Source organism: Rana temporaria, chromosome 4 (assembly GCF_905171775.1).
Source record: "Rana temporaria chromosome 4, aRanTem1.1, whole genome shotgun sequence".
Lineage (NCBI taxonomy): Eukaryota > Metazoa > Chordata > Amphibia > Anura > Ranidae > Rana > Rana temporaria.
The window spans coordinates 38,326,457-38,353,942 of NC_053492.1; the positions used below are offsets into that span (position 1 = coordinate 38,326,457).

Sequence of the window (27,486 nt, forward strand, 5' to 3'; positions counted from 1 at the left end):
GGGATGAGAAACAGCTCTCAATCTTTTGCTGATGAAAATTCTGCCAGCAAAAGTCCGATGGAGCATACACACGGTCGGAATTTCTGTTCAAAAGCTTACATCAGACTTTTGCTGTTGGAATTTCTGATCGCGTGTAAGGGGCATTCGATGTCTTGCTCAAGAAGCACAATATACAGCGCTGTGGGAATTGTTAGATAATGAAAATCACACACACACCTACATACGCATAGGTTGAACTGGCTGGACCGTAGTATTTTTTCAACTTTATAAACTATGTAACTGTCCCTTAAAGTGGAGTTCCACCCATATAAAAATCAGCAGCTACAAAAAGTGTAGCTGCTGACTTTTAATAATCGGACACTCACCTGTCCCACGGTCCAGAGATGCAGGCGTACAAAGCCCGCTCCTCTCCCCCTTCTCTCCTCGGCGTCGGCATCACGACTGTGTGTGCCCGGCTGTGGCTTCACAGCCGGGCACGCACTGCCATGCACGAGCTGCAATGCGTGCGCTGCGCGTTGTGATTGGTCGAGCAACCTTCTGGGACCTGTGACCTGTCCCAGAAGATTGCAGGGCGAGGTGAACTTTTTTTTCTGGTGCCGCAGAACCCCGGGAGGAAGTGGGAGCTGGATGACCCTAAAAAGAGAGTATCTGCTCCCCCCCCCCAAAAAAAAATTACTTGCCAAATGTGGCATGTTAGGGGGTTACGGTCACTTAATGCGCAAGTTCAAAGTTGGATGGAATTCCGCTTTTAGGTTTAAATCATTTACATGGGGCACAGACATTCATCTCCCATGGCAGGGAAAGGGGGGTCAATTGCCCCCCCCCTGGAAGTCAAAGTGGACTGCACCGAGAGTGAGGAGATTGCTCTGTGTATGATGTGTCTCACTAGCGGCATAGTGTCAGTCCACCCCGCACTAATGCTGAGTGCAGGAGGATCCAAAGAACTTCAGTGAGCTTACACTGCCTGCCGCTGATTGCATGCAGGAAGGAGCCAGTGGGCGGGCCCAGACAAAGGGGAGGCAGCTGAAGAATCCAAAAGCATGGACGAGGATAAGCCCATATCTGCCAGCTTCCTTTCTATGGCGGCAGCAGCACACCCTTTCTCCTGGGCATAGGCTCCTTTTAGGCTGAGAGGCTCGATCCGGGCTGTAACAAAGCTCCTCTATAGGTGGGCGGAGCAAGCGACCGTACCAAGACTGCAGCCCGATCACTGCTTCCTGCCCAGCTGACATCAAGGCTCACCCTGGGGCACACTGAAGATAAGTGGACAGATGCCACACTGCGGAGGACCGATCGGAGGGTGAAGTGTCTGAGGAGGAAGAGGACGACCTACGGCAACCAGCGATGGATGTAGAGGCGACAGCTGGTGGTGCGGTTCCCAAGCAGCCAGGTAAGACAACCTCTTTACCTAATATGGATCTGTCAAATGCACTGTGTAGCTTATTGGGGGTTGGGCTAGGGGGTGCTAGCGTGGGGGGTGCCGGTGTAGTGGCACGGGGGCCGGGTGCACCCGGGGCTGCGGGGGGTTTACCCGCCGCGCCGGGGGCACCGGGTCAGATGCAGGACCTGCTGGGGGCTGCGGGACCTGTTGCAGCGTTTTGCTGGGGGTCCTGCAGTGCTACCGCAGGTGGCCCCATGGGTGGGGGGGGCTGGTGCAAGTGGGGGGGGCAGCGGCTGTTCCGGCAGTCAGCGCGGCGGGGGACACTCATAAGGAAAAAACAGCAGCTACCAGATCTGATATCGTTAGAATTGCAGATGCAGCTAAATGTGAGGTCTTTGTATGTTTTGAGGGACCCCTAGGTCCTGAAGCAGGAGGTGAGGGACAAAATCGTTAAAGGTGAGTATGTGGAGATTTTTTCCTTGCTTCAACTTGAAAAATTTAACTTAGATAGGGTCAAGCCCGACGATTCTAAGAAAGAGGACGAGGAGAAGCGGCGTTATCGCCTCATCCCTCGTACTTTTGGGAATTGGCTGCAAGCATTCACAATTCTGGCCAGTGTCATTGGCGATAAGAAGCCAGAACACTGCTCAGCGTTGTTTTGCTACATGGATGCGAATGGTGAGGCGCGTATGGGGGTACAGGTTGGTTGTGCTACGATGAGCAATTCTGGCAGCGTATGGCGGTGCGGCCTTCCATTAGGTGGGACCACAATGACATTACCCTGTGGATGCGGCTTAGGGCCCTACTACGGAGCTCAGTTTTCTGGGGATCGTGATAGATTCCCAGGCAATGGAGTGCCGTCTGCCACCGGATAAGGTGGAGAATCTCAGGCTTGAGATACGGGATTTCCTGGGGCGCAGCAAGGTCACGTTAAGGGAACTACAGTCGTTACTGGGCAAGTTCAATTTTGCGTGTTGGATCATCCCCATGGGACGGGTGTTTTGTTGACGGCGGCCACCGCAGGAGCAAAATCCCTGAAGCACTTTATTAGATTGACCAAGGAACTGAAAGAGGACCTAAGAGTGTGGCACACGTTTTTGGAAACGTTTAACGGGAGGTCAGTCTGGATGGAAGGACCCATCAGTAATTTTGATCTGGACCTGGTCACGGACGCAGCTGGGTCGATGGGTTACAGGACCTTTTTTCAGGGTCGGTGGAGTGCTGAACCTTGGCCTGATTCGTGGAAGGAGACAGGTTTCCTCCAGAACCTAGTACTACTGGAACTGTTACCAGTGGTCTTGGCGATGGTATTGTGGGGTGAGGAGTGTCGCAATTTGAAAGTCCGGCTTAATTGTGATAATATGGGGGTGGTACAGGTCATCAACCGGATCTCCGCTTCATCCTTGCCGGTGGTCCGGTTGTTGAGACATTTGGTGCTACGGTGTTTACAGTGTAACATATTTCTGTATGCTGTAGACATACCGGGGGTGGACAACACGCTCGCTGACTCTCTATCTCGTTTTCAGTGGGCCAGGTTCAGGGAGTTGGCTCCTTCAGTGGAGCAGACCGGGGTGCCTTGCCCGGCGTGGCTCTGGGACACTGCATTGGACTTGCCGCGTGTTGTATCCAATGGTCGGTGAGTGGGGCGACGTGGGCGGCGTACTCGAGACGGGCGGAATGGTTTAATTTTTTGCGACAGGCGGAGGTCGAGATGGGGGGAGGGGGAGTGGAAGTCGGATGGCTGGTGTTTTATTTCGTGTCTAGGCACATGGAAGACGGGGGGGTCGGTTTCCGCCATTGAGCGCAAGCTGGCGGGTCTAGCATTCCTTTTTAAGTTACAGGGACTACAAGACTTCACAAAAAGTTTTTGGGTGAAGCAGACGGTAAAGGGGTATCGAAAAGAAAAGGTTTGTAGGGATTCGCGTAGGCCGGTATCGTTCGCTGTGCTTCAGGCTATCTGCGGGAAGCTGGGGGAGGTGTGTTCGTCGGGGTACGAGGTGATTCTGTTTAAAGCGTTTTTTTGCGGTGGCGTTTTTTGGGGCATTCAGGTTGGGGGAATTGGTCAGCCCTTCTAAGTCGGTGGCGGGCGGTTTTGGGGTTCAGGACGTGCGAGTGGAGGGGGAGAGTGTGGTTCTGATGTTGCGCCGGTCCAAAACGGACCAGGCGGGAAGGGGAATCCGGGTGGTGCTTTATGCATTACCGGGATCAATGGTTTGTCCGGTAAAAGCGGTTGAGGAATTTGTTGGCGTTCGCCTGGCAGGATTGGGGGCATTTTTTGTGCACGGGGATGGTACCTTTTTGTCCAGGTTTCAATTTGTGACAGTTTTCAGGAAATGTTTGGGTGCAGCGGGGTTTGACGGGAAACGGTTTGCTTTGCACTCCTTCCGCATCGGGGCGGCCACAGAGGCTGCGCGATGCGGGTTGGATGAGGCGGCCGTGAGGAAGAAGATGGGAATCTAGAAGATTCCGTTCCTATGTGCGACCGCACTTGTTGCTTGAGTAAGGGATGATACAGGGTTAAACTGGAAGGTAACGGGGGGTTATGTGCTTATTGCGTGAATTGCAAATGTTTTCATGTTTGGATGGTTATTTGTGTTACATGGCTGCAATTTTTTTTTTTATTTCAGATGACAGCTTTCCACGTCCCGTCTGGATCTTAGGGCACTCGTATGTTTTTTGGGGTGCCAGGAGAGCAGACGCCCGTCCGGATGGCAGGCAACTGGGCATATCCAGGCGGGAGGCGTGTGTCCGGTGGTTGGGTTTCCCGGGGATGGTATGGAGCAGGGTGGTGCCTGAGGTCGGCCACTACGCCCGGCTCGATCGCCCCCCCAGATGTTTTAGAACTACATGTGGGGGGAAACGATTTGGGTGTCAGGCCAATGGCGGAGTTGATCCTGGCCATCAAAGCGGACTTTATGTCCCTGCGCATGGCTTACCCGGGGTTGCTGGTAGTATGGTCAGACATGGTAGTCAGGACGGCCTGGCGTACTGCCAGTGTCATGAATATGCATCATGTCTGTCTGCCTACCTGATCTCCATGTGTTCATTAGAGGCAGATCCTGTTCTGGTTTCCCTTCTTATCACTTCCTCTTCCTGTATGGCTCCACCCTAGTCCATCCCAGGAAGCCTATATTAACCTTTGCTCTACAGGTCTGCAGTGCTGTTCAACAGTGTTCCTATGCTCAGTTCCTGTCTGCAGTGTATTGCTAGTTCCTGGTTGCAGAGTGCTACGATCATCTTCCGTGTACCGTTTTGGCTTGTCCCCGACTTCCCTGTCTGCCTGTGCCCCTGACTATTTGCATGTTCCACGGTTATCCTTGTCTGCCTGTTGCCCTGACCTCGGCCTGTCCATCACCACTGTTTGTCCTGCTGGCTGCTTCCCCCTTCTCCCTGCGGAGTGTGACTTGAGGAATCCCGGGAACGCGACCTGGACCCAGTTGCGGCCAAGACCATCCCTACCACCAAGGGCTCTGGTGAATACAAAACTGGGTCTTAGACTCCGCGCCCTGGGTGATCTTGGGTTACGCTTCCTCCCTGCCAGCAGTAGTCGGCTATAGGGTTCACTTCCCTGTGGTGCATCCCTGACCCCTACAGGGTGCACTTGTCACCTGGCCACAGGTGACCTGACAGCCAGATCTGTGGAAAGGTTGAACAAGGCCAGGATTAAAGTCAATCAGGTGGTGGGAAGGTTCGTGACCCGTAACAGGGGTCTTGTTATTCGACACGCTGAGTTGGAGAGGGATGTGGGTTTGTTCCACAGGAGGGACGGGGTGCATCTGTCGGACATTGGAATTGACTTGTGGGCTTTGGGGCTAGAGGATGGGATTCGCAGGGCCCTGCGGGTGTGGGTGGCCCTCAAGGTTAAGGGGTTATCCTCTCAGGCTGTGGCGGTGTCATGTGGTCTCGGAGGTTAAAAGAAAACAGTGATGACGGAAGTGTGGGGGGTCCAGCGGTTATGGACCCTCTCTGTATTCCACCGGGACGGTGTCCGCTGGAGTACGGGAATTGGTGGTACGGCGGGAAAGGGGGTGTCTCCGTGCCTTTAAGGCTGGAGACCGGTGTAGGTTAAATGTCCCGCAGTATAGTGGTGGTGATATAAATATTGGGGTACCGTCGTTGACCACATGGCTGTTTTATGGTTGCCGTTTTAAAATGGCTGTTTGTAAAAATAGTTTTATATATATTTTAAGTGATTAAAAAGAATGTAAATTTGAAGAAAAGTTTAGTTTATGTTAAAAAATTTTAATAAAGTATGGCTGCTATGGCCAAGTTTTTTCTCCAACATCAGGTGTCGCCTTGTTTACTAAATTATGGGTAAGAGGGGTAACATGTTAGTTATAATTAAAGTTTAAATATGGGTCATGAAAGAGAAAGGAAAAATCTCGGCTATGTCAGGAATATAATGGGACTTTTTAGGCTCCACATGGATGCATTCCACACACACACACACCATATCTTATTAAAAATTATTATTTTTGATAATGTGGCGTACTTTCTATGTAGAACCTGAAAAGTCCCAGTATATTCCTGACATTGTCATGAGTATAAAGAGACATACAGAATACAGCCCACCTCCAGGAAAGGGAAAGTCCACCCTTGCACTGCTGGGGGGAAATTGCCACTTGTACTTCCATGTTCCAGCCAGCTGCACTGCTCTCCTCCTCCACCCAAAGCCACAGCAACATTGTATACCATACAGGAACATTAACCCTGTATGGTACAATGAGGATGATGGAGTGCTACCCAGAGGTGTATTTAGGTTTTGTGCTGCCCTAGGCCTGACTAAACTCATGCGCCCCCTAATTTAAATATGACGCACCCCTTCCTGTTTAAGACACGTCCTATCATCTGTAAGCCACAGCCCTTCCACTTTAGGCTCCACCTTTTCCTGTTAGAGCTCCGCCTCTTTCTCCCTGTACATTAGCACACTCACGCACCATTCACTCCATACTTACATCAATCAATCCAGTTGCAGTTGGCTCCTGTCTAAATTGTTGCCCTTACCCTCCTTATACCTCTGTACCCTGCTTATACCTCTGTACCCTCCTTATACCTCTGTACCCTCCTTATACCTCTGTACCCTCCTTATACCTCTGTACCCTCCTTATACCTCTGGTATGACATGCACCCGGTCTGGCCAATCACCGGCCGTTTAATGCAGGCGTCAGTCGCTCCCCACCCCTGGCCAAGTACGCCCCATGTATGTTGCTAGCGCAAGTGCCACGCTACAGGCCGCCGCGCCGGGGGCTAAATTTATAAGGGAGCCGGAAGGCGGCCGCGGGAGCCGATTAAATAAAAGGACGGAGCGGGGGTCTTTTTTTTCTTGTGGGGGCCGGCTTTGGTGCCCGTGCCGCCCCCCGCAAAGTGCCGCCCTAGGCCTAGGCCTTGTCGGCCTAGGCCAAGATACATCCCTGGTGCTACCACAGCCTGTCACAACTTTCACAGAAGCTGCAGGGGACCAGTCACAGAGATTAAGGGAATCAGCAAAAGTTTGGTACACACAGTATATTTCTTCCAATTTACTATGTTTATTATGCTTCAGAGAAAGGAACTGGAAAATTCACACTCAGTGCCTTTCTCTTTTTCAAAAGTGAGCTATCAGGGGTTTGTTTAGTCCCCTGATATTTCACCAAAGCTCCCCAACAAGACTGTTAAAAAATGTAAAAATAAATAAATTTTTAAAAAAATAAATAAAAAACGACTGACACCGTCCACTGCCCTTCTGACTAGGGATGAGCTTCGAGTTCGAGTCAAACTCATGTTCGACTCGAACATTGCCTGTTCGGCGAACAATTAGGGGTGTTCGCCGCAAATTCGAAAAGCCGCGGAACACCCTGTTAAAGTCTATGGGAGAAATCTAAAGTGTTAATTTCAAAGGCTAACATGCAATCTATTGTCCTAAAAAGTGTTTAGGGACCTGGGTCCTGTCCCAGGAAACATGTATCAATGCAAAAAAAAGTTTTAAAAACGGACGTTTTTTCAGGAGCAGTGAATTTAATAATGCTAAAAGTGAAACAATAAAAGTGTAATATTACTTTACACCCCCCCCTATGTACGAAATTTAAAGTCAGCATGTGAAAAAGCGCATGTTTCCCGTACATAGAACTGTCCCTGCACAAAGTGTCATTTCTGAAAGAAAAAAAAGGCATTTAAAACCGGCTTTGCGGCTCTAATGAATTGTCGGCTCTGGCAATTCAGAGATGATTCATTCATAAAAAAGCTGGGGGTCCCCCCAAATTCCATTAACAGGCCTTTCAGGTCTGATATGGATATTAAGGGGAACCCGCCGTCAATTTTTAAAAAAATGACGTGGGGTTCCCCCCAAATATCCATACCAGACCCTTAAGGTCTGGTGTGGATTTTAAGGGAAAGTCCACCCCAAATTTAAAAAAAATGGCATTGCAGCCTAAGATCCCACGGTGTAAGTCACTTACGCATTGATCTCCCTAAGATCCGACAGGTGTAACTGATTCTATGAATCATTCGCATAGATACGACTGACGGAACTCAGAGATACGATGGCGTATCAGGAGATACACCGTCGTATCTCTTTGTGAATCTGGCCCAGGGTGTGTTCAGAGATCTGAACCCACTTGCATGGTATATGAGGACACAGTGGCTATGCCCATGCAGCCGTGTGTCTCAGTAGAAAAGAATGACATGCTGGCAAGGGGATGCAAGCAACGCATGGGGGATGTGCTCCCCCCCACAGCCCTGTATGGGTGACGCATGTCTGCACCTCCTGTGAATGAACCCGAATTAGTAAAGAAAAAAGCATCTTTATAAACAAATTACTGTTTGCCATTCGTCTTACCTGTGACTGGGTTTCATTTAAAAGACTGAATACTTCATTTACTAAAGTAGTGTTATCATAATCTTTGGCAGATGCATCTGTTAATACCAAAATGAAAGATTTCTTTGGCGAGTTCTCCAAAGCCAGCTTCAGTCCTTCCATAGCCAGTTCTGGACAGTCGCCCCCTCCTTCGGCCACAAGGCTATTGAAGAAATGAGCAAACTCATCTTTGGAATATGTTACCCTGACAGGGCCAACATCTAAGAAAGAAATACAAGATATGGCAAAAAGAGCGATTAGGTACTGACTTTATTTCCCCATAAGAGTCTCTAATGGAAAAAAATTAAAATTAACAATTTAGTGAACTGTACTTGTCATTCTTAAAACTAATATCTACTTAATTTACAGTAATTATTTAAAGCGGGAGTTCACCCAATGATGTTTTTTTTTATCATCTTTTCCCCTTAGATGGATGCTCGTTTTGTCTCGGGGAATCGGCTAGTTGTTTTAAAATATGAGCCGTACTTACCGTTTTCGAGATGCATCTTCTCCGTCGCTTCCGGGTATGGGTCTTCGGGAGCGGGCGTTCCTTCTTGATTGACAGTCTTCCGAGAGGCTTCCGACGGTCGCATCCATCGCGTCACTAGTAGCCGAAAGAAGCCAAACGTCGGTGCGGCTCTATACTGCGCCTGCGCACCGACGTTCGGCTTCTTTTGGAAAATCGTGACGCGATGGATGCGACCGTCGGAAGCCTCTCGGAAGACTGTCAATCAAAATAGGAACGCCCAGTCCCGCAGCCCATACCCGGAAGCGGCGGAGAAGATGCATCTCGAAAACGGTAAGTACGGCTCATATTTTAAAACAACTAGCCGATTCCCCTAGACAAAACGAGCATCCATCTAAGGGGGAAAAGTGTTATGTACGGGTGAACCCCCGCTTTAAGTGTATGCAAAGACATTCCTTTTTTTTCGTTTTGGAGTTACTATTTTGATTTTGTAAGTGATAACAAACTGAGGGGTTGTAAAGGTACAATTATTTTTTCCTAAATAGCTTCCTTTACCTTATTGCAGTCCTCATCCATTTACCTCATCCTTCCATTTTGCTTTTAAATGTCCTTATTTCTTCTGAGAAATCCTCACTTCCCGTTCTTCTGTCTGTAACTCCACACAGTAATGTGAGGCTTTCTCCCTGGTGTGGAGAGTCATGCTCGCCCCCTCTCTTGGACTACAGAAGAGTCAGGACACCCACTAACACACAGCTCCTTTCTCTATCTGCAACGTAGAGAGCGTCCTGACTCTCCCGTAGTCCAAGGGAGGGGGCGAGCATGACACTCCACACCAGGGAGAAAGCCTTGCATTACGGTGTGGAGTTACAGACAGAAGAACAGGAAGTGAGTATTTCTCAGAAGAAATAAGGACATTTAAAAGCAAAATGGAAGGATGAGGTAAGTGAAGGAGGACTGTACTGAGGTAAAGGAAGCTATTTAGGGAGAAAAATTGTACCTTTACAACCCCTTTAAGCCTCGTACACACAATCAGATTTTCTGCGGACAAAGCATAGGACTTTTGTCCGAAGGGCATTGGCCAGGAACTTGTCTTGCATACAAATGGAAAAGAATTGTTGGCCAACTACATCACTACATCACTACCTTCATGTTTGTTGGCTGAAAGAGTCCTGCCGTGTGTATGCATACCAAGTTCATGGCCAAACCCTTCGAACAAAAATCCACGGAAAAGTTTGTTTGAAGTCCGATCGTGTGTATGAGGCTTTTGGGCAACTTCTGCTAATGTTGTATTATGGTGCAGAAGGAAAAGGAAAGTTACCCCGGAGGGCTTTGTATTGCAGCAAAAAATAATTAAATATATATTTTTTTAGTACAAAAGTTTTAATGTGGTTTTGTATGTCTCACAAGGAAACGTATCTGATAAATTTTATCCAAAACATATAGTCAAGTAATGGCAATAAAAAACATGTACATAAGAAATTGACAGCATATTGATTGGGCCGTAAGAGCAAACCTGCAGAAGCATGGCAAAGTTTAATACCGAAAAAATGGAAAGAAGTAGACAGCCCAAAGATGGGTGAATGGCTAGATGGGATAGAAGAGACACGGAATATGGAATATTTAAGATGCTTCCAGAAAGATACAAGAGATGAGTTTGCCAAGAGATGGGAGGTGTGGAAAAATTTTAAAGTAACGAAGAGATATGGTGAAATTAAAAGTAAGTAGTGGAGTGTAGGTACGGGAGTAGGGGGGAGGGAGAGTAGGCGGGACGGGGGGATAGATTAGGGGGGAGGAGGTGGGGTAGGAAAGGGGCAAGGGTAAATATGGTATAAACACATATCATGTTTTTATTATGTATGTGTAAATTAAAAAAAACAATAAAAATATAATGGGTGAAGCTCAACGTGCAAAAAGTGAAAAAGTAAAAAAATAACAGTTTTAGGCTGAAAAGTACTACCATATTTACATTGGACAGCTTTATGTATTAAAATGGTTATTACATGGGTCGTTGTATTCCACCATAGTGTATTGTCTGATACCACAGGGGAATCTTGCAATTATACGATCTAGAAGCCAATTATTCACCAACTTCAGTTGATACATATCATCGTACATTGATCCTGTTGTGTCCACGAGATAGGTGAGAGAAGATCCTGGAAGAAATGGTCACCATAATCAGATTAGTATAATGAAAGCTGTATGGTTGTAGTAAATGACTTATTTACCCTAGTTAACCTTTTTTGAGGTTTATTTAATAGCACTGTACAAAGAGCAGTAAATAAGTTGTATATGAAAACCTTAAAAATAGATGACTCTAATTCACATCACTTTGTTATTATTTGTCTTATAACTGCTAAAAAATACTTACTGATCTTGTCATAAACCATGTAAGCGTAAAATGTACAAGGGGGGGATTCATAAAGTGGGTCATAGACACCCTTTAAAATTCTGTTGGGTGCCCCACCAAAATTGTCAGTGCTTGCACCTGAGGCCTATGCCTGTCAGAGACGGGTACATATAACAGGCCTGGCAGCCGAAGCGTCACTCTGAACTAGCTGGGAGGGAACAGGTCGCTCTCACAGACCTGGCTCTAGGGCCTCTGCCACAGGCCAATTTCAATAAAGGACTTAGGTGAATAAAGAGAGTGAACCCTCCCAGTTGACTTTTCCTATATAGGCCCCTGATGACAGCAAGCATACCTGTCAGTGGTCCGGACGCCCGATCCCAGACTGGGATCCTCTCAACATGTCATGGGACCCAGTGGAACGCTGGGGTCCCTTTTCTCCTCAGGATGAGGTTCGATGCAGCTGTCAGCTTTGGCCAGGTGGGCCGCGCTGTCGGGGTCCATGGATGCGCGTACCCTGAAGGTGGGTACCGCACCTGCAACGGGGACCCCACGAAGATTTTTCAACACATGACCCCTGTCACAGATATACTCTCCCCCAGCATGCCCCGCGAGCCACGAATGGGAGAAAAGTAACTCTCCCATTCCCACTAACTTTAGCGTAGCGCCCATGCTGAAAGCAAGGGGGCGCTAAATACTCCCCCCACTTGAAAAAACACTGTCCCCAGTGTCCTAAAGCATTCGAGCCCAAATGCTGACCTGATACCTGCCAAAAAAAAAATAGAAAGGAGGAAAAGAAGGAAGGACAGAATTCACACATGTTAATACAATTCTTTAAATAGTCTAAGACATACAACATACACAACCCTGCTATCTGCCCATTCTCCGCAATGTTTGATAGCAGAAGAAATCCTGTATATAGGAGAAAAAAAAAACACAAAAAGAATACAGGATGTACAATATACTCTCTAATATTCACAACCTCTGAGGTTTGGATTGAGGCTCAAGCCTGAACGCAAAGTCTCCTCCCCCAAAGAGCTCTAAACTTTAAGTGCTGTGGAAGATATTCTGTGCAAGAATTATCAAAGTTAAAAATCAACAGTATAACCTTACAAAGAACGGTGCAGAACACTGCCCCTAGCTGTCAGTGCGCTGGTACTGCAACAGTCACAAATGCAAATGTGCAAAAATAGCAGCAAAGGGAAGTGAATACAAAAATGGTTCTTTCTCTTGGTGGAATGTTCCAAAGCTGCTCAAAAAAAGTTGGCAAAGTCCCCACTCTAACTGACTGATCCCAAACCCCTCCCAAGAGTTCTGCACAACAGTTTATGTGGTTCTGGAGAAGTAGGGGGGAAAAAAGGGGAAACTGGGAAAAAAAATTCAAATGGAGTGGGGGGTATACTTGTCCGTAACTTCCCCTTCCTTGGGTGAGCACCCAGATTAGGCAGCTCGCCTAATCACACACACACGGGGCCCGGCAACAGAACATAGGTATCCCGCACAGGACGGCATTTCCCGGGTTGGAGGAGCGGTGAGTCTAGCTTAAAAGGAAACACACAACGGGCTCACCTGCTCCTCAAGGCAAACATGGGCCACTGGGCCCGCAGGATGCGCCCTGAACCGGGCAGCTCTTCCTCCTTCTCCTGGAGCCCCAACATCCTCCGTAGCCCTGTTGCTCAGGGAATTGCGGCTCGAATAGATAGTCAGGAAGATCGCCATCATCCGTCTGGAAGCCTTCTGACCAACGATCAAGGTCCGAAGAGTCCTCTGCTCCAGCGGGGAGGTAAGTTGACAGGGAAGTGGCTGGATTAGGTCGGATGATCCTCCGTATATCTCCCCCCAGTCGATTGGTTTGGGAGAGATATTTCCGGCAGGCACGCATCATATGGAGGCCGCACCAGCCGAGGCGGTCTCAGGAGTGGTCTCGGTCTGCAAGCAGGCCGCGCGGGCCACAAAGTCACTCAGTTCCCCCATCCCATCCAACGGTCTCACCTCTTGGGGGTAAATGATCCCGGCCACCGGTAGTGGGGCTTTAGTGGACGAGGCGAAGGGAACAACACTCAGCTCCTGGTCTTCGAATCCTCCTTCAGCCGGAGCAATGGGCTCCGGCCACGCGGTCTCTACCTCCGCTGTGATGGCTCCGGAGGGCCTGTTCACATAAAAGTCCCGCGGGGGTCCAACCACTGGTATGGTCACGAACAGTGGAGCCCGGGATCGCTGGCATCGGCCGAAGGGCAGGAGGCGGACGGCCAGCTCTTCACATCTGGGGCACAAGAGGCCCAACATCTCTGTCCCCTCGGAGGACAAGACAAACTGTCCTCCCGTGGACAGCCGAATGCCCGTATCCGTCACGGGCACTCCGAGCTCTGCAGGCTCAGAGAGCAGCCTCGGTGTAGTCACGGCATCTTAGGGCAGCCAAGGCCTTCGAAGTTTCAGACATCTCTCCAGCAGTGATCCGTCCCAAGAAATTGGTGGCTCTGCCTCCTTGGCGCAAAATTGGGCATTTCTCCTCCCCATTTGGCGCAAAACTCTCCGCACGTTGCACGCAGGGGAGGGTGGCTCCACCCACTTGAAACAAACTTGTCCGGACACGCTGCAGGCGCGTGCTAGGCCGCACGCACTCCCAAGCTTAGTGAGGCAAGGTTAACCCCCTCGCTGCCGGACAGTTCAAAGTACACAACACCGGACACTCTTCGCTCTTCAATAAATAATCTCACTTTCTGGTTGCCAATGGTAACGGCCGAATCCCGGACGAGCCCCCACGTGTAGTGCTCATCCCCGAAGGAGCTGCTAGTTTATTTTGGGATCGGCCTGCTAAGTTACCCTGGCGGTGTCTAGGGGTGCAATTGTGAGAACAGCGGTAGTGAGCGAAGGTCCAGACAGCCAATAAAAGGATTTTCAATGCTTTATTGTCCAGGTCAAACACGGCCAACATCAACACGTATAGGGAAGGTCAAGGTTGATGAAGGAAAGAGAAGAGAACCTTGCGGTATCAGGCCTGGATGTTGAATGGAGCAATCAATAATGCTCTGTATAGTGTACCAATTTTTGTAACTCGTCGCCACTCTGCTCGGAGTGGGTAAAGTGCCCCTGGACAGACCCCTATAACAGGCCTACAGCCGAAGCTCTGAACTAGCTGAGAGGAACGGGTCTCTCTCACAGACCCGGTTCTAGGGCCTCTGCCACAGGCCAATTTCAATAAAGGACTTAGGTGAATAAAGAGAGCGAATCCTCCCAGTTGACTTTTCCTATATAGGCCCCCAGATGACAGCAAGCATACCGGTCAGTGGTCCGGACGCCTGATCCCAGACTGGGATCCTCTCAACAAGTCATGGGACCCAGTGGAACACTGGGGTCCCTTTTCTCCTCAGGATGAGGTTCGATGCAGCTGTCAGCTTGGGCCAGGTGGGCCGCGCTGTCGGGGTCCATGGATGCGCGTACCCTGAAGGTGGGTACCGCACCTGGAACGGGGACCCCGCGAAGATTTTTCAACACATGACCCCTGTCACAGATATACTCTCCCCCAGCATGTCCCGCGAGGGAAAACTCCTCCAATTGGCTGCTGGGGAAAACTTGCTCTGCCAGAACCCCTCTGGCGCCAACTGCCGGCAAGGGGTGGTATTGCACCCATTGACCACAGACTGACCCAGCGGACATTTCTGGGATGACAGAACTCCCAAATTTAGACAAACCACAAATGGGAGCAAAGTAACTCTCCCATTCCCACTAACATTAGTGTAGCGCCCATGCTGAAAGCAAGGGGGCGCTACAATTGCATGGTGGTACCATCCACCAAGGTGTGCTGGTGAAGATCACTCTTTTCTATTGATTGCATGGTGGTACCATCCACCAAGGTGTACTGGTGAAGATCCCTATTTTCGTATGATTGCATGGTGGTACCCTCCACTAAGGTGTGTTGGTGAAGATCCCTCTTTTCTTACGATTGCCTGGTGGTGCCATCCACCAACGTGTGCTGGTGAACATCCCTCTTTTCCTATGATTTCATGGTGATACCATCCACCAAGGTGTGCTGGTCAAGATCTTTTTATTTTACTAAGATTTCGTGGTGGTGCCCTTTACCAAGGTGTGCTGGTGAAGATCCTTATTTTCCTAGGTATGTAAATCTATTGGAGCCCGGTTTTAATGTCAACATGCTCATACTGGACACTCCTTTCTCTATGCACTCCTTCCCAGTTGTTGTACCCATCACACAGACCAGCACATAGCCAATGAGTTTTGTAGAGCAATACGCACATCCTAATAGTGAACTGAGAGACTAGCTCTCCATCAGGCCCACCTCACTGTTGATTGCCAGCACATGGCTGTGAGCAGATCCAAAGCTGCGACCCAGTGACTCAAGTAATTCCCAAATATGGCCATAATGGCAGCACAGACGCCCCCCCCCCCCAAAAAAAAAAAGTTCCCTAACTTTATTGTTACACAATATAGGGATTTGCTTTTTTTTTTTTTTTTATGGATTAGGGTTTATAATTATACTTGTGTATGTGATTATATGAACTATGAGTAATAAACATACTTTTAGCAAAGCAGCAATTGTGTCCAATGTTGGATGTTGTTCTTTAGTATACTAAATTGTCCCACTAGCTAACATGCCAAGTCTGCGCTACCCTATCTGGGAGACAGTAAGGACCATGTCACACTTTTGTCACTGGAAGCAAATCATTGGCAGACCAGTGAGATGTCACTAATTGGGGTTGATTTACTAAAAGCAAATAGACTGTGCACTTTGCAAGAGCAGTTGCTCCATGGTTTAGTAAATGAGCAGAAGCTCCGCTGACTTCCATCATCCAATCATGTGCAAGAAAAATTCAGTTTTTTTATTTTGCTTGCATGTGATTGGGTATTCTTTGCAGAGTGAATCTTTAGCTTATTTACTAAGCTCTGGAGCAACTGAAAAGTGCACAGTCTACCTGTCGTTAGTAAATCAACCCCATTGTCTATTTCTCTTCCTTCTATGATTTTTTTTTAGAGTTTTGTCATACTTCAGGTTCTCTACTGCATGTTTTGCCTGAGGTACAATTACCAGTATGACATTAGGGTGAGAAATTAGACTGTGAAGTAAGAATGAAGAAATGCAGCAAAACTTGACGAGGTAGGGCAGGAATGCATTATTATCCATAATATATACAGTATATAAAATACATACAGTCCTGTAGGTGTGAAGCAATGCTGTAACGTACGAATGCTTTCAAAAATATATGTTTTAATTATTTATTTTTTATCAATTTACAAAGTGAGTGAACATAAGAACAATCAAAATCAAATTAATATCTGGTGTGACTACCCTTTGGCCTGAAACCAGCATCAATTATTAGTCCCCTTTCACACAGGCTTGTCAGTTTTTCAGGAGGACCTGATCATACGCTCCAATCACACCTATGGGGCAGCAGATGTCAGCCTTGGAGGCGGTATTTTTTTTTTTGGGGGGGGGGGGGGGGCAATTGCCCCGTTGCCCCACTGGATCTGCCCCTTCAGAGCACATGCACTGGTAACATCACCGGCTGCATCCCGTGTAAATATCTCCTAAACAGTGCATGTTTAGGAGATATTCACTGTAACTACAGGTAAGTCTTATAAAGGTTTACCTGTAGGTACAAGTTAAAAATTGGACTTTACTACCACGTTCACACTGCTGCAATTCGATTTTGATCTGCTTTTCAGTGCAATTATATGGTGCAACTTGGATGCAGTTTGCTATGGGGTCAAAATCGCACTGGAATTGCACCATAGTAGTGCCATGTTGAGCTGCATTGATGTAAATGGGCACCATTGAAAACAATGTGATTTCCATTTTCATGCGATTCTGTGTGACTCAACTCACACTAGGGTGAACGGAGCCTTAATCAGTTTTCACAACCAAACTGTAAACTACTATTTTTTTTAGATACACAGTATAAACAACATGCACTTTTACCTGTGCTTGCAGTGCAGTTTGGACTCCCTGTCCATGATGTTGTAGTTGTATCATCAGCTGTGAAAAAAGATGGTCGATAATTTAATTTCATTCATTCAGCCAAAAATGTAGACTAATTCTAACATCTGTGTGTGGTAGATAGTGTATGCTGACTTTCTTGTTCAAATAATTGTAATCCATATTATAGGACCATATGAACAGAGCTCTATATGAAGTATGTAAGCCTAATTGTATATCAAGGTAAAAAATATATATATATATATATATATATATATATATAAAAAGTTCAAGATTTGCTGCACTTAAAATCGTTTTATTTTTTAAATCTTCTCGTAAAGGTTACATACCAACAAAGTATACAGAGTATTCAGACATGGATGTGCGTTTCGGGCTTACATGCTACCGCCCTTCTTCAGATCAGGTCAGAACATATCTAACAATTTCATCAAAGTCATGTGATGTAATGTGTGAAGTGTTTAAAATCACATATGGAATCAATTACATGGTTAATTGCTTACTAATCAAATCAAATTCACACAAGGTAATTTCAAGTATTTCACACCATAGATACAAAAAAGGGTTAATCCAGCTGGCCACAGCCTCAAAATTCTCCAGGAGCTATCCCAGTGTCAGTCTGAAAAAAATGATCTATATCATGCAAAAATTTTTTTTAGATATTAAATATACATAAAAAAAAAAAAAAAAATTTTATATATATATATATATATATATATATATATATATATATATATATATATATATATATATATATATATAGTATATATCGGCGTATACCGCGTACTTTTTTGCCCTGAAAATCAGGGCAAAATCGTGGGTGCCGATACCCGCACCGAGTTTTGAATACTGCGCCGACATATACCGAGCGCAGTACACTCGGGTATAGTCGGGCAGTCTCGGCTCCTTCCGTGCTCACATCCTGGACGTACAGGACGTCAGCGCGAGAGTTGCCGAGCATTGCCGACAATACACGAGTGTACTGCGCTCTGTATATGTCGGCGCAGTATTCAAACTCGGCGCGGGAAACGAGCAGGGAGGACGCGAGGACGCCGCAGAAGGACGCCGGACCCGACGAAGAGGACACCCGATGCCGCAGAAGGATGCCGGACCCGACGAAGCGGACACCCAAAGCCGCAGAAGGACGCCGGACCCGACGAAGAGGACACCCGAAGCCGCAGACGAACGCCGGACCCGACAAGGCCGCCGATGGACGCCGCGCAAGACACCAAAACTGTAAGTGCAAAAAAAACTTTTTTTCCCACAGGATTGGGGGCAACTTTAGGGGTGCGCGGTATACGAGGTAGCGCGTTATACCGCGATAAATACGGTATATATATTGAAACAATAAAAAAATATATATATATTGAAAAAACAAAAGGAAAAAAGGGAAAAAAATTGATATAAACCCAAATATTAATCACTGGCACTCGTTATATACCGTGTGCAGTTCTCCTCCATTTCCTTGTGAATATTTATCCTTTGTGAACTAGCACCGGTTATTGGAATCGCACGGAAAATGGCTACCAGCGGCTCATTCTAATTTTCTGAGTTGAATGCTTCAAAAATCTTCACGGATACAACGGGATCGAGGGACTTTCTGACTCAATCGTCTGCTATACAACTTACCCGCAAGATGGAGAAACTAACACAGTGAGCAGTTACCATGGAGCTTCATGAGGTGACTTTGGCTGAATATTAAAAAATGCAGATGATCCCGAGGGGATTGAGAGTCCGTTTGATCCCTACTTTATTTTCACAAAATGTGGATTTCAAAACTAAATTTTCACAGACTTTGAACACATTTTCCTTTGATATTATGACTCTAACAGTACAATTTCTACAACAACAAAAGAATTTCTGTGCAGCAAGAAATTGTGGAAATTGAAAAATCATTAGAGCAATGTTCCACACAGGATGAACTATTGGATTTTAAGAAAAACAATGATGAGAAATTGGAAGGATTTCGTAAAAATATTGAACTACGCAAAAGAACAAAATTGGAACTTGATCGTTAGGACTATTACAATGATCGTGTGTTTAATTGGGCTGATCCTAATTATTACCGCACCAAGACATATAAAAAAGTTTAAAGAAAACAGTTCAACAACTCATCTTCATCTATTGCATCTACTGGATCATCAACCACAGCAACAATCGATTCAGGACCAGGAGGGGAGGCAGGAGATCCAAGAAGAAGCGTAGCGAGGGGAGTAACTACCAGACGTCAGAATCGTCAGAGACGGTGAACAACAATGTGGTACATAATATATCTTCAATTTCTTTAACAGAGACTGAGTTATGTGTGCTTAATAAAGGGTTAGGCTTTTGTCCCAAGGATAAAATGAATGACTTTGTCTTAAAGGAAGACCTTTATCGTTTTTATAGACAGTTAAGATTTAAAGCACATTTTTCAGGTCAACCGGTTATTCAACCCAAAAAAAACACATTACTATCTATAAATAATTTTGGTTTGAAATCTAAGAATATTCGAGTACCCCCTACTTCCTATTCTGCTATTGAGGTGTTCATAGAGAAAGTGGATAATGACATTAAAAGTTTTTTAAATGATAGGAATAAAATTGACCATACACCAAACAATTTAAATCGCAAAGAAATTAAACTCCTTGTCGTCCCGGCGAGATATACCGTATTTATCGGCGTATATCGCGCACTATTTTCCCCTTAAAATCAGGGGGAAATCGTGGGTGCGCAATATACGCCGATAGCCGCTTCCCGCGCTCAGTTTGAAATCCTGCGCCGACATATACCGAGTGCAGTACACTCGGGTACATTCGGCTAGGCTTCACTCGTGCTCACGCATAAACGTCACAGAGCGTGAGCGCGAGCGAAGCCGAGCCTTGCCGAATGTACATGAGTGTACTGCACTCGGTATATGTCGGCGGAGACGTTCGAACTGAGCGCGGGAAGCGGGGACTCGACTTGAGGCGCGCGCTGGAGAAGCCGGGAGGACACCATCGAGGCCGCAGACGGACGCCGGACCGGACTATGGACGCTGGGAAGACACCAAAACTGTAAGTAAAATCATATAACATTTTTTTTACAGGAATTTCGGGGGCAACTTTAGGGGTGCGCGGTATACGCGGGAGCGCGTTATACTGTGATAAATACGGTAAGGAGCCATTGTAGTTATGGACACCTCAAAGGACAAATCGGAAATGTATAAGCATCTTGCAGATGAAAGCACTTATAGGAAATTAGATGTCAGTCCTGTTTTTAGGGTTCAAAAAAGGATTAAAAATGTATTGACAGCAGCACTAAAAGATAATGGGGTAGATTCACATACGCCGCCGTAATTTGAATTCCGCGCCCGCGTAGCGTTACACCGATTCTCAAAGGCAGTTACTCTGAAAAAATAGGCTTCCTCCACCGACGTAACTTGATTGCGGCGGTGTAGAATTGTGTGCAATATAACATTGGCCGCTAGGGGCGCTTCCGTTGTTGTCGGCGTAGAATATGCTAATTTCCTAGATACGCTGATTCACAAACGTAAGTGCGCCCGGCCTTCGTTTTTTACGTCGTTTGCGTTAAGGCTTTTTCGGCGTAAGGCTGCTCCTGCTATTAGGAGGCGCAGCCAATGTTAAGTATGGACGTCGTTCCCGCTTCGAAATTTGAATTATTTACGTTGTTTGCATAAGTCGTTCGCGAATAGGGCTGGACGTAATTTACGTTCACGTCGAAACCAATACGTTGTTACGCCGTACTTGGAAGCAATGCACACTGGGATATGTACACGGACGGCGCATGCGCCGTTCGTAAATCACGTCAATCACGTCAGGTCATCACATATTACCATAAAACAAGCCCCCCTTTCCCCATTTGAATTACGCAAGCTTACACCGGCCCCATTTACGCTACGCCGCCGTGACTTACGGAGCAAGTGCTTTGTGAATACTGCACTTGCTCCTGTAAGTTGCGGAGGCGTAGCGTAAATACACTACGCTGCGCCGCCGTAAATTATAGCGTAGCTACCTGAATCTACCCCAATATTATTGATGTTGAAACTGCACTGCAGCATTCCTTACCTCTGACCATCCAGTCACACCTGTGATATATATATATTGTTTCTGGTATGGAATCTGTGACACCACTAGCACAGTATTTGGATAAGTGTCTTACACCTTTAGTGTGCAATACAAAATCGTATACAAAAGATACTACAGATTTTCTTGATAAAATTCAAAACCATACAGTTGTCACCTGATTCCGTTCTGGTTACATGGGACATTTCTAGTCTCTACACAGTAATCCCCCATGAGTTAGGGATTGAAGCATGTCAGCGGTTGTTGATTGATTCAGGTACATATGAGAGTAAACACGTGGAGTTTTTATTGGATCTATTGAAAATAGTACTGCATGAAAATTATTTTCTTTTTTTTTAAAGATACCCATTTTTTACAGCTCAGAACGGGCTTCGATGGGTTCTAATGTCGAACCCCCATATGCAAATGCGTTCATGAACATGATTGAAGTTTCATTGATTTAGGTCAATAGTTTTTTTTTTTTTTTTTTTTTTTTTTAACATTGCCAAGGATGGTACAGATTTGTGGACGATATTTTTGCCGTGTGGGGTGGCGACATGGAATCCTTATTACTTTTTGATTGTTATCTCAATTATCTTCTCCCCGGTTTAAAATTTAATATGGAATATAGTAAAACTCAAATTTCTTTCCTTGATACCACTCTATGTATCAACAATATGAAAATCATGGGTGATTTATATGTAAAAACCACTGATCGCAATCAATTGTTACACTTTAGCAGCTTTCAGCTACAGTGCGTTTTTAACTCAATTCCTAAAAGTCAGCTAATGCGTGTTCAGAGAATAGTTAATGATCCACAATGTTGCCAACAGAGATTAAATGAAATGAAGAAAAAAACGTATCCACAGAGGATACCCTGAAGCATCAGTCAAAAAAGAACGATCAAATTTAAACACTAACAGGATGCCTAAAAGATTGTCTAAAAGAATCCTCTTTGTCTCACAGTATCATCTTTTTTCATATAAAATTTTTAATATTATCAAAAAACATTGGAATTTACTTAAGACTAGTTATCCTACCATTGATGAATTTTGGAGTTTACCCATGCCCTCATATAGGAAAGGAAGAACACTCAGAGATCGATTGGTGAAATCAGACCAATTTTCTCTGCCTGTTCCTAAATTGACATTTCTGGGACCGAAAAACATGGGATCTTTCCCCTGCTTATCTTGTATCCAATGTAACTCTATGATTAAAGGTAAATATATCTCACATCCCCACTAAAGATGAGCCGAACACCCCCCTGTTCGGTTCGCATCAGAACTTGTGAACACACCAAATGTTCGTGTGAACTTTAGAACCTCGTTAAAGTCTATGGAACTCGAACATTTGAAATCTAAAGTGTTAATTTTAAAGGCTAATATGCAAGTTATTGTCCTAAAAAGTGTTTGTCCCAGGAAACATGTATCAATGCAATTATTTTTTTTTAAAACGGACATTTTTTCAGGAGCAGTGAATTTAATAATGCTAAAAGTGAAACAATAAAAGTGTAATATTACTTTAAATTTCGTACCTAGGGGGGGGTGTAAAGTCAGCATGTGAAAAAGCGCATGTTTCCCGTACATAGAACTGTCCCTGCTCAAAGTGTCATTTCTGAAAGAAAAAAAGGCATTTAAAACCGGCTTTGCAGCTCTAATGAATTGTCTGCTCTTTCAATTAAAGAGATGATTCATTCATAAAGAAAAAAAAATGTGTGGGGGTTCCCCCAAATTAAATTACCAGGCCCTTCAGGTCTGGAATGGATATTAAGGGGAACTCCACCCCAAATTAAAAAAAAAATGGCGTGAAGTCCCCCTAAAAATCCACACCTGACCCTTATCCGAGCACGTTAACCTGGCCGGCCGCAGAAAAGAGGGGGGGACAGAGTGCGCCCCCCCTCTCCTGAACCGCACCAGGCCACATGCCCTCAACATGGGGAGGATGTCCCCATGTTGATGGGGACAAGGACCTCATCCCCACAACCCTTGCCCGGTGGTTATGGGGGTCTGCGGGCGGGGGGCTTATCAGAATCTGGAAGACCCCTTTAACAAAGGGGACCCCCAGATCCTGCCCCCCCCTATGTGAATTGGTAATGGGGTACACTGTACCTCTATCATTTCACGAAGGATGTGTAAATAGTTAAAAAAAAAAACACACAGACACTGTAGAAAAAAATCCTTTATTAATAAAAAAAAAATCCAGCGATGTGAATCCACTGTCTCCTATCCAGCGATGGATGATCTCTCCAGCGACGGGTGATCAGCAGTCCGGTCCAGCGATGCAGAAGATCCATCCGTCCAGAGCGCAGCAGGGGAGCTCCACTCTCCGCTGGACACAGCCCAGCGGAATGACGCGCTGGAGCTGTGACATTACTTATATAGGGGAAACCCCGCCCCCTCGTACGTCACTGGGAAAGCCCGGTCTTTCAGGGTCTTTCCCAGGGACATACGAGGGTGCGTCAGAGGGGGCGGGGTCACGTGACGGGTGGCTGCTTCCCCTATATAAAAACATTCATTAGATTGTGTTTATTCTGCATATTAGGTAGTTAGTCGATATCCGGACCTGCTCTGTCACCCCTGATGGGAACAAACTGTGACAGAGTATGGGCTATCTACCTCCCCATTGTAAAGCATTCTGTTTCTAATGATTGACTATAATGTCCGCTGGACAGTATAGTTAAAGTGTCAACAAGAATTACGATGTAGAAGCATTATTGATGCCAAATAATAAATTAACCTGATATATTCTTAGCTGTTCAAAGGAATAATCTGTAATCTACTTATGATATCAGTTAAAGCAACTTTGAAAATACATATTTTTTTTAATCTTCATAATAAACTCCTTAGTTAACCATAATAAGCCCCAATTAACTTGTTTCTCCTCTTTCCTCCTTAGCAATTTTTTTTTTGTATTTCAATTTTTTTTTTACAAATAAAGGTTTAACTTTTTTTTTTTTTTTTCTTGTGACACATTTGAAAAGATGTGTGAAATTAAACAAATACCTTTGTTTAATTTGTAAAAAAAAAAAAAAAATAAAACATTGACACACTTTATAATAGAAACATGGGAAAAATTATAAAATAAAAATACTTTTTTATCTATAGTAACATTAGTTGATTTAAAATGAACGCTGAAGTTTACCAATAGATATTCCTGGGACCTTTTTTAAAACATTAAGATCAGTAATACAGAGATTTGTATGGAATAACAAAAGTAATCGTATCGCCTTTCGGACATTAACTAAGACTAAAGAAAAGGGGGGTGTATTCCTCCCCGATTTTGAAAAATATTATGAGGCAGCGATTCTAAGGCGGGCTCTGGACTGGGCATATGCCTCCCAGGGAAAAAAAATAAAAAAATGGGTAGATTTGGAAGAGAAAACCTCTAAAGTAGTGTTGGGACAGATTATCTGGATCCCAAAGCAGTTTAGAGGGTTGACGGAAGCAATGGCCCCAATTACTTTAGTAGTATTGAATACTTGGGATAAATTAATTAAAGGCATACAGATACAACAAAATAGTCCCTTAATGCCCTTAACAGGAAACAATTACTTTTCTCCGGGGAAGGACAATAAACTATATTTAAAATGGACTACAGCACCCCACTTAAGATTAAGGGATGTAATGAAGGGGAATGTCCTTTGTTCACTAAATGAACTCCGTGAAAGATATGGGCCCTCCCCTTGGGAGGTCTGGAGATATAAACAACTGCAACATTTTGTAGGATCCCTTCCTAGACCACTCCGGGGGATTGGTGAATTAAATGTATGGGAAAAATTAGTGGACCAAATGGAGACAGGGGGTTACGGAATTTCTACCATCTATAAGCTTCTGATAACACAATTAGAAGTTGGAGCTATGTGCCCAAGGGAATTAAATCAAATATTACCAGAAATCATGAGAAATAAAGTTGTAGATTTTGTACATTCAACATCGATAAATACCCGGATAAAAGAAATGAATTTCAAATTATTAGTTAAGTGGTATTATGTTCCAGCAAAATTACACAAGATAAACCCCCAGGTCTCACCCTTATGTTGGAGGGAATGTGGGGAGGTGGGAACCCATGCCCATATCTGGTGGCAGTGCCCTAAAATCCAACAATACTGGAAACAAATATTAGAATTAATAAAAGAGATTAGTAAAATAGAGATTATTTTGGAGCCCTGGCAGTGTTTGTTTCATGCAACAACCATACCCAGGAAAAAATATAAAACATCAATTATACCTATCTTACTAAACATAACGAAATTATTGATCCCGAAAAAATGGAAGGAAAAACAGGCTCCGTCAATACAGGAATGGTTAAGGGAAGTAGAAAAAATTAGAAATATGGAGGAAGACCAGTACTGGGAAACTAACCAGAGAGAAGCAGGGATTTGGAGAGGCTGGGTGGACTATAAACAATCCCAGCTCTATCTAGATCATATGAGCAGGGAAGATAGGATGTAGGTACGGCTGAGGGCTTAGTACCTCTGGAGAGAGAGGGAGGTAATCCCCTAAAGGTTTTCTTCCTTTGCCTCCCCCCCCTTTTTTTTTTTTTTTTTTTTTCTCACAAGTGGATTTGAAGGGGAGAATTGTTAATTAATTTCTCCCCCTTAAGAGGAAGGGAAAGGAAGAGAAAATGAAAACAAATAGATTTAGTCACAGGGAATAAATATAAAGTTAAAACACATAAAGATATTTTGATGGGAACCACGAAAGGAAGTAGGGGATAAATATACACGTAGTATTTAACTAGATGGGAGATGAGAGGGGTACCCCCCCTCCCCCCCCCCTTTTTTTTTACACATCACAGAGACTTAATAAGGAATTAAATATTGATTTAACACTTAATAGGATTAGGGAAGGGGGTCTGGTGGGGTTAACTTTTTCTTTTTTTTATTACACACCACAGAGATTCAATAAGGAATTAAATAATGATTCGACACTTAATAGGATAAGGGAAGTGGGTCTGGTGGGGTTTTTTTTTTTTTTTTTTACACATCACAAGAGACTTAATAAGGAATTAAATATTGATTTAACACTTAATAGGATAAGGGAAGTGGGTCTGGTGGGGTTTTTTGTTTTTTTTTCTCCCCTTGGGGGAGGGAGTTGGAGGGGAAGCATAAGAGAAGGTGGAGGATAAAGGAGAAGGAGAAAGATAAAAGGTGTAGGATAGACCCATATTGAGAATGTTGTTATTAGTGTTGTTATGTATATTTAAGTAATGTTGAGTGTATTTAAAGGTGAATTTTTTGTACATGTTTAATGCAAATGTAATATAATGTGAATTGTGTATATGTTTTAAAAAATTCTGAAATAAAAACAAATAGAAACTAAAATGAACGCTGATCAAACTAAAAAAAAAAAAAAAATTTTTGTTACAATTTGTATTAATATGGACTCTTTAAACAGAAAAAGCTTTTGGTGTCACAACAATTAATGTAGAAATAATTGTATATTATTATGCACCTATATGTTTTTACATTTATTATTCCCTCTTTGGGCTTGGGAGAGATATCCAACTCAGAAAAAAAATATTCCATCAACTCTTAAATGCAAGAATATCAAACTTAAATTTTATTTTGTGCAAATACTAGACCACAAACACAATTAAAAATCAATCAAAACACCACCAAATCCTGCATGGTTACTATTATAAAGATTAAAAAAAGGCTGGGTGTCTCTATTACTGACAGGCAATCCTTAGAAAGTCTATTAAGTACACTGATGACTTGTTTGGAAATAATCCAATATTTGGATTATTTATAATAGTTGATGAATTAATGTTTTCTTAGTTGGATATCTCCACCAATTCAAAGAGTGAATAATACATTTATTAATATATATAGTAAAATCCCACTGATTTTTTTTATTTTTTTTTTAACAGAAACAATTTTATTAATCTCCAACGGGAGAGCAGTTTCCTTATACAGTACAGTTATACACACAAAAGTATCATAAAATAATGCATATTAAAACAATTCGTAAGGCATCATAGTAAAAAAAAAAAGTTTGTTGCCTAAGACATTATATCAGAAATACATCAGCTGCGGAGTAGTTAGTAAAACTACCAGCATCCTAAACACATGGGGCCAGATTCAGATAGAATTGCCCAGGCACAGCGTATCTTGGCGCGTATTTCAAATTGGGCGGGTAGGGGGCGTGATTCATTTAAATGAAACACGTCCCCGCGCCGATTGAACTGCGCATGCTCCGTTTTGAAATTTCCCACCGTGCTTTGCGCGAAATTACGTCGCACCGTGGATGTGAGTTACGTCCTTTTCCTATTCACGGACGACTTACGCCAAAAAAAAAAAAAAATTCAAATTCGACGCGGGAACGACAAGTCTATCTATACGCCACAAAATAGCAGCTTTAACTATACGCCGGGAAAAGCCGACTAGCGACGACGTAAGAGAATGCGACGGCCGCGCGTACCTTCGTGGATCAACGGAAAAAGCCAATTAGCATACCCGACGCGGAAAA

General features: G+C 44.6%; 1 protein-coding gene across 1 annotated transcript in view; it reads right to left on the bottom strand.

Annotated features, from left to right (window-relative positions):
- The window catches only part of LOC120936133 (uromodulin-like), an 88,535-nt gene extending 71,136 nt beyond the window's left edge, over positions 1–17,399 (bottom strand). The window contains exons 1-4 of the mRNA XM_040348262.1: positions 17,306–17,399; positions 16,959–17,015; positions 10,680–10,832; positions 8,196–8,434 (exon numbers count right to left, since the gene is read on the bottom strand). Of these exons, the coding sequence (XP_040204196.1) occupies positions 8,196–8,434; positions 10,680–10,832; positions 16,959–17,015; positions 17,306–17,333 (477 nt within the window). The 5' untranslated portion in view covers positions 17,334–17,399. The remainder of the gene's footprint in view (positions 1–8,195; positions 8,435–10,679; positions 10,833–16,958; positions 17,016–17,305) is intronic.
- Between the last annotated feature and the right edge of the window lie 10,087 nt (positions 17,400–27,486).